Source organism: Clinocottus analis, unplaced genomic scaffold, assembly GCF_023055335.1.
Source record: "Clinocottus analis isolate CAN_PGR_092001 unplaced genomic scaffold, fCliAna1.0.p SCAF_8, whole genome shotgun sequence".
Taxonomy (NCBI): domain Eukaryota; kingdom Metazoa; phylum Chordata; class Actinopteri; order Perciformes; family Cottidae; genus Clinocottus; species Clinocottus analis.
In genome coordinates, this window is record NW_027176240.1 from 22380196 (window position 1) to 22387979 (window position 7784).

At 48.7% G+C, this 7784-nt stretch overlaps 1 protein-coding gene across 1 annotated transcript; it reads right to left on the bottom strand.

Annotated features, from left to right (window-relative positions):
• Window positions 1-1545: 1545 nt before the first annotated feature.
• On the bottom strand, window positions 1546-3495 carry chchd1 (coiled-coil-helix-coiled-coil-helix domain containing 1). Its single transcript, XM_068568416.1, has 3 exons — window positions 3137-3495; window positions 2161-2279; window positions 1546-1798 (listed from the first exon to the last, which is right to left on the bottom strand). Exons 1-3 carry the CDS (start codon window positions 3273-3275, stop codon window positions 1688-1690), a joined length of 369 nt encoding a protein of 122 aa, XP_068424517.1. The 5' UTR covers window positions 3276-3495; the 3' UTR covers window positions 1546-1687.
• Between the last annotated feature and the right edge of the window lie 4289 nt (window positions 3496-7784).

Sequence of the window (7784 nt, forward strand, 5' to 3'; positions counted from 1 at the left end):
TTCCTGTCAGTTTGTTTGTGATGAGCTGGGCTTCTATATTTCATCATCGTGGAGTTTTTAATGGTTTTGATGCGAGGACAGATCTGTCCAGTAGCCTCTAGAGGCCCAGTCTGCAGCCTGCACGTCACCACCAGCAGACACACTATACACTACACACTATACACTACACACACACGTGTTTCACTTTAAACCTGTCTGCAGAAGACTTTTCACATCTGTTATTCTTTCCATGCTACACTTGGTGAACGGGTCTATTGTTCCTATCTTGAACACAAGAAGTCAACGTTTATCTTTTTGATAAATGCAACACCGTGCTGCCCCAGAGGAGAGGACCCGGACTATGATGTTGTGTAGTGTGTGTGTGTGTGTGTGTGTGTGTTTTGGGGGCTGGAGCTCCACCAGCCTGAACAGCTCCAGCTGTTTCTATGTTTTCCAGATCTTTATGAGCGTGATCAGTAACATCCCTGTTGTGTACATCCCATAATGAGCGCTCAGTGATGCTGGAGCAGCTTCCTCTGAGCTCTGCGTGTTTGGGAGGAAGTGATAAGCAGGGACAGGAAACGGTTGTTCAACGACGGTAACACCACATTCTGTGTGACGGGTTGTGCGGCGTCGCACAACATCTCTCCTGACGCGCAGGCACAACACAGACACACACCCTCGCTTCATCTTCGTCACGACGACAACGTGACGCCAGAAAGAAGCTGAGGGAAAAGACTTCGAGCTTCAAACTCGCTTCCTCCCAGTGAGACGAGCGACTGCACACGAGCGCTTCGTCCAGTTCAGTGTAGCTTAGCACGAAGACGCAGCGACAGCAGTGATGAAGACGAAGGTGCAGAGGGGCCTTCGGCAGAAGTTACTAGGGAGGTCGAAAGGTTTTAATACTGAGTTGCATTGTGGGAAATGTAGGAGTGGTGCAGTGTCGCTCAGCCTCGGCTTTGAGTCAATTATTTAAAACAAACACTTTCTCAGGAAGACTCGACTGCTTTTAAACAGAAGAGTCCTGAGAAGAGGATCCGTTACACATTATTTATTTTTTTAAACAAAGTAGATGTCTATCAATTTTTCTTTACTGTCTTTTTTGTATTCATCTTGCTTATTGTATGTATTGAAGTACAGAGAGCGATGACAAACCAGCGTCAAATTCCACGTATGTGCAACTTTACATCAAAGCTAAATCTGTCATTACACCAGTTATCAAAATATAGAATAGCCTCAATGTGTGTGTGTGTGTGTGTGTGTGTGTGTGTGTGTGTGTGTGTCTGTCCATTATTTCCACTTTCCCAGAATGAGAAAAGCACTCTCTATCATTCTTCCCCTCATTCGTCTGATCGCCCTGAGAGGAGAACAGGACTATCGCCGCTCTGGTTGCGTTCCAGCAGCGACGAGGCGTTCAAGTGCTCCGACTATTATTGCTCCATGAAACCCGAGAAGAGGAACTCCGTCACGTCCGCTCATGAGACCACTCTGATAAACGATGTGGAGGCCAGACGGCATCGCGCTCACTGGAGAGGACGAGAGGAGAATACGAAGCTGAGAAGTGACTCACAGTGACGAGGCGCTTTCTGCTCCTACTTTATTTATTCATCAAACACATCACAGCGTCATGATGTCACAGGGTCATGATGTCACAGCGTCATGATGTCACAGCGGCACACGTCAGGGGTGAAAGTTCATAAAGTCTCTGCTAGATCTCCGTGCGCTGGGTGGGATATCTCTTCAGCAGCGTGGTGACTTGTTTCGGGTGCAGGCGTCCTCCCTGCAGGCCGCCCTGTGCAGATCTACTCTTCGTCTCAGCCTGTGGAAGAGGAAGAGGAGGAGTTACCAGGGGATTATAATGTGTTAAAGTACAACTGAAGGAAGCTCTTTGCAGAAGAAGTCGGCACACTTTGATATCTAATCGTCTGGTGTGAGCGCTGAGGGGACAGGAAGCGACTCCTGAGGAGGAAGGACTGTGACCCGGATCCTCATCCTCACGTCCTTCATCGTGAGGATGACGCAGGAACAACCCTGATACGCACATGCTCAGTCCGGTTCTGGGACCATCTTTACACTAGAAACCCTCCCGGTAAAATGAATCGTGCTTCTTTCTATTCATCCTAATTCAGAATGGAAGCGGCGTCATCTCTCGGCAGGTCGCCGTGTCGCAGGTGAACGTACCTGAGCCGCCTTCACGCAGGAGTAGAAGGAGCTCATCTCGCTGGAGCACAGGCCGTCCACGAAGTTGTTCTGCTTCCAGCACGACATCAGGAGCGACATCTCTGAGATGCAGGTGGCCTCTGTGGAGAGACAGCGGCACGTCAGCGGCAAGTCAGCCTGCAGCGCCTCAACACACAGAGTACAGGGTCTTAAACTAACTAACTAGTGTCTTAAACTAACTAACTAACTAACTAGTGTCTTAAACTAACTAACTAATTAACTAGTGTCTTAAACTACCTACTGGTGTCCTAAAACCATAAACTGTTATGACTGCGCTGGCTTCCTGTGGGCGGAGCAGCTTTATTAGAACGTCACACGTCCTAAGGAGAAATTTATGCACAGTTGGTTACCCAGCATGCAATAATCCGACCATGTTGAGGCATAAAGACTATAACTTTTACATATTTGAACCAAACGACAGTTTTTTGATTTAAACTCCTGGCTAACGCCTCAGGGTTTTATTTTATTGGGATTTTTCTTGCAGATTCTGATTCTAAAGGTCGTTGTCTTTAAAAGGTCATTGTTTAGGCCTCTGTCTGGGAGAGCGGGTCCAGCTCCACACAATATACACACATATATATATATATATATATATATATATATATATATATATATATATATATATATATATATATATATATATTCTAAAAAATGTTGCCTTTCCCAAATGTCTGTAACATTCATGTGCGCTGCAGACTACCTGTGACTGTGAGGACCTCAGCTGCTCATGTAAACACGAGGAAGGGGAACCAGTCAGAGCGGTGACCTTTGACCTTCATCCTGGTCGCAAAACCCAACATCTGATACGAGAGTCGGTCCATAACTCCTGCAGCGCTGACACACCCGTGTCTACGGTGTGTAACCGGGTCATAAGCCGGTATGAACGGTGATGACGTCACGTCTGTATTCACTGCGGCAGCAGCCCCGCATATCTTACCTCCTTTGTTGAGCTTGCGGTTCGCCACCGCATCTTTCAGAACCAGAGGCCGGTTGGGCTTCAGCACCGGTTTCCCGTTGCGTTTGCTCACCAGCCTGGCGACCTTCTCCTGGAACAGGATGCCGCCCTGCGCCGCCATTGCTCTCCACGGGCTGCTCGCGGACCGAGCCGAGGCTTCACGGACCGAGCCGAGGCTTCACGAACCGAGCCGAAGCTTCACGAACCGGGCCGGGGCTCAGAGAGAGACAGAGAGCTGCTTCGCGGCACCGTCGGGCCTCCCCGTGGGCGAGAGCAGGACGAGCGGACAGGCTGCAGTTCAAAACCTCCTTCCTTCAACAGCCTCAACAGCGCGGCGCCATGTTTTGCCGTAAATCGCAATTTCAGTGTCGTAAAACACACAGACAGCCACTGCCACATTCAGGTGCTGTCGTAACTCTCACTACTGCACAAACACCCGACTGAGACCTGAATTGAACTTTACTTTGGTATGAAAATGCATCCGTTTTTATCTATGACGTCAGTAATGGCTTAATATAGTTATTATTATTACTTGTTATCCCAACTCCAGACTGGTGAAGCGGTGAGATGAAGTGTTTCATAATTTTTTATGATTAAACCTATGTTTCAAATAAATCAGAGAAAAATAATGAATGGAGATGATCACTGTTGATGTAAGAGCCAACAGTTTGTGTACGTTGTGTGTTCATGTTAAATCAAACCACGAACACGCCTGAAAACAACGATCACATGACTATTCACCTCCACGGTGTGCAGGTGGAACAGGAAGTAACACTTTTATAGTTGTGCCTCTATAATCTCTATCATTTTGTGGGAAAAGGTTGTATTTAAAACAATTAGTTAGAAGGCTGCAGGTCTCACCGCTCACGCTCACATCCAATTTAAAAGCAACACTTTCAAATCACAGTTTATGAGCTGATGGGTCAGAACAAGTGGTCTCCCACTCGCTCCCTCTCTTCTTCGTTGGTGTCTGCTCTCACTCGCAGCTCAGCTAGTGGCTGAAGTCCTGGAGAGCATTTATACTTTATAATAGTTGTGCAGAACCAAAGAAGCTTTAAGGATATGTAGCCTCAGTTCCACTCAGTCCTAATGAAATACTTTGAGAGCGTCACAGTGAACATTTCTCACAGACACAATGTGAGCAACATGAAGCACACAATGCATTTCTCCTCCTTATCTTTGCAAACACCACTTGATACTCTGGCTGAGAGAGAAACAGACATTCATCAAGCTAACAGCACATGCAAAAAGTAAAGAAACAGCCTTCAAATATGAAACAAACACACATGTTGTCTCTGTGAGGCTACACAATTCAGTGTGGACAAAATCCTTTAAAGACAGCGACAGACCTGCTAAGTAGTGCAGTGTTGTACTGAAGTGTAAACAGTCACATTTGGCTGGAAGAGAGAGAAGAAAGACTCAGAGAAGTGTCTGAAACACAACCCGATCTGCTCCGTGTGCTCACTGCTGCGTGACGTCAGTCTGCTCACCGACAGCGATACAAACGCTTGTGTTCAGTTTCAAGTGGAAACATTCCTCTGACACATGGCCCATGGCTACATGACATTCAGGCAGAATGCGGAGGCAAGTCGTAACATCAGCCGGCGTCTGAGGCCACGGCGTTCAGCGGCAGGATGTCTTAGACTCGGTCCCGAGCCTAACTGGGCTCAGGTTCAGCTCTAAGGCACGAGCAGGAAACGACACACTGACACCAAACTCGTACACTTTAAACACCCGGACATGTGGAGGGAATGGAGGCTAAGCTAACCTAGCTAGCATCTAAGGCTACTACCCAGCATGCTCCTGGCTCTCTGAAGTCTGGTTGCGGGATAGTCAGATGGATAAAGACTTAAAGAGGAGGAAAAACAACATGGTCCTGTTGCTAGCCTGCAAATGGGCCGCGTGTTGTGAATAATGAGCAACAGGATGAGACAGGACCGGCCGCGCTCCCACACGACTTGGCTAACGTCAGGGAGCGCACCTGCACGCGCATGAGGCGCATTACCTGGGGATCGCGGCCACACCCTCCTTTAAACGGAGGAATATGCAAGGGCAGCAGTTTCTGTAGCTTTGGGCTCATTAGTGAGGTAACGTGCCGCCACGCGTACCACACACACACACACACACACACACACACACACACACACACACAGCTGGGACTTCATGTCACACTGTTTGTAGCACTGCGTAGTGCACTTTATACACTGATTGTGCAACACTGTCATCACATTTTTGTGCCTTGTTTTTTTGTGCAATACTGTTTTTTGTTGTTTTTTGTTACCATTTACTGTAATTCCTTTGTTATATTTAAATGTGCATATGACATTAAACATATCTTGAATCTTGAATTAACAAACCACAAACAACTAACAGGCCGGGACACTTTGTTTTAAGGGAACCAGACGGATCCAGATCGATAAACTATGAGCTGAAACTGAAGCTCTAGAAAGCCAGAGGGGAGCTGCACACACACACACACAAACACACACACACACACACGCACGCACACACACACACACACACACACGCACGCACGCACACACACACACACACACACACACACACACACACACACACACGCACACACACTTTGTTTCCAGAGGCGAACACGCCAGTAGATTCCTGCCCGTGTGCGTCTGCAGCCGTGTGGTTTCCTCTGTGTCTCTGCACGTTCTCACCTGGAGGAGGAAAGTCTGCAAGCTGAGCCAGGACCAGTTCCTCCAGAGATCTCACACACCTCACACACCTCACACACCTCACACACCTCACACACCTCACACTGCTCACACTCCTCACACTCCTCACACTCCTCACACACCTCACACTCCTCACACTCCTCACACACCTCACACTCCTCACACTGCTCACACTCCTCACACTCCTCACACTCCTCACACTCCTCACACACCTCACACTCCTCACACTGCTCACACTCCTCACACTGCTCACACTCCTCACACTGCTCACACTCCTCACACTGCTCACACTGCTCACACTCCTCACACTCCTCACACACCTCACACTCCTCACACTGCTCACACTCCTCACACTGCTCACACTCCTCACACTGCTCACACTCCTCACACTGCTCACACTGCTCACACTCCTCACACTCCTCACACACCTCACACTCCTCACACTGCTCACACTCCTCACACTGCTCACACTCCTCACACTGCTCACACTCCTCACACTCCTCACACTCCTCACACTCCTCACACTCCTCACACTGCTCACACTCCTCACACTCCTCACACTCCTCACACTCCTCACACTCCTCACACTCCTCACACTGCTCACACTCCTCACACTGCTCACACTGCTCACACACCTCACACTCCTCACACACCATAAATCAAGTCCGTTTGTCTTCTCCCGCCGTGAGGTGGACGTGCATGTGGCAGCTTCTGTGTGAGTCAGCTTGTGGGTAAAGAAGGAGGCGACCTCTTGACCTTCCAGACCTCTCACACAGAAACACCATCCAGGAGCACCGATGACTCACACTGACAGTGTTGGACCGCTCATTCACATGTGCTTATAGATATAGATATCTCAATACCTTAACAATAGCAGACAACACACACGGGTACGTTACACACACCAAACGCAGACAAAACATTACACACAGACGTAGGAAGATGTAACTTCAGCCGAGGTGATTCCCCCTCATCATGACATCATCACTGCACAGCTACACAACTATTTGCCGGTGAGTCAGGTTCCAACACATACAAAATATGTTTGTATGATTATGACTTGGTTGGTCGACTGGCTTTAGGACCCAGTGAAGCAGTCGAGGTGGATTCATTTATGAAATGGAAAGTTTCATAAAGAAGTGGTATTTCATCCATCTTAATGTTCTGGCCAGGAGCATGCTGGGTAGTGGAGAAGCCTCAGGTGCTAGCTGGGTTAGCTTAGCTTCCATCTCTCTGCAGTGTGGTGGCGTTTGGTGCTGCGGGTCCGGCCGGTCGCTCGATGTCGAGTGTATTCTGTCGTGTAACAAACACAAAGAACGTCCAATTAAAACAAGTACAGACGTCAATGAAGGTGTGTGTGTGCAATGTGAGTGTTTACGTCTTAACGCAGAGCGCCACGCTGACCCCGTGACCCCGTGACCCCGTGACCCCGATCAAGACCTGGTGTTGCGTCAGTAACTCTCAGTAGACGTTGGAGGAAACTTTGCATTTAACAACCTGACAGTAAAGATGGAGCGCAGTAGTTTAGCCCCTCGCAGCCGTGATGACTGAGGCTGTAGCGCTCCATCAGCGGTGCTCGGACCCGGAAGCAGTGTGTTGATGTTCGAGTCCAACAGTCTAACTTCTTCACACCGGTTTGGATCGTTGGATCAGTGGAGGACCGACTGAGGAATGTCGTTCAGCGTCTCAGCGCTGCCTTGTTTGCGTTCCTGCCTCTCCAGCTGGAGCGTGACATCCGACCCCTCAGGGCTCGTTTGCCTTTGGTTTGGCGGTCCGACTCGACCCCGAGACCCCCCCTCCCACCCACACACACACTCTGCACACAACTCACAGAAAAGCATCACTTTTTCCTTCTTTTGCAGACTATCACAAGCCCATTTTCTTTGCAGGAACATAAGATGTGAAAATCACTTTTAACATCCAGCATGATGTGA

Excerpts from the sequence above, each read along its gene's own strand:
- chchd1 (XM_068568416.1), bottom strand. The coding sequence starts at position 3,275 with ATGGCGGCGCAGGGCGGCATCCTGTTCCAGGAGAAGGTCGCCAGGCTG. Across the intron at positions 2,280-3,136 it reads CCGCAAGCTCAACAAAGGAG|AGGCCACCTGCATCTCAGAG; the intron begins GTAAGATATGCG and ends GTCTCTCCACAG. Across the intron at positions 1,799-2,160 it reads CCTGCGTGAAGGCGGCTCAG|GCTGAGACGAAGAGTAGATC; the intron begins GTACGTTCACCT and ends CCTCTTCCACAG.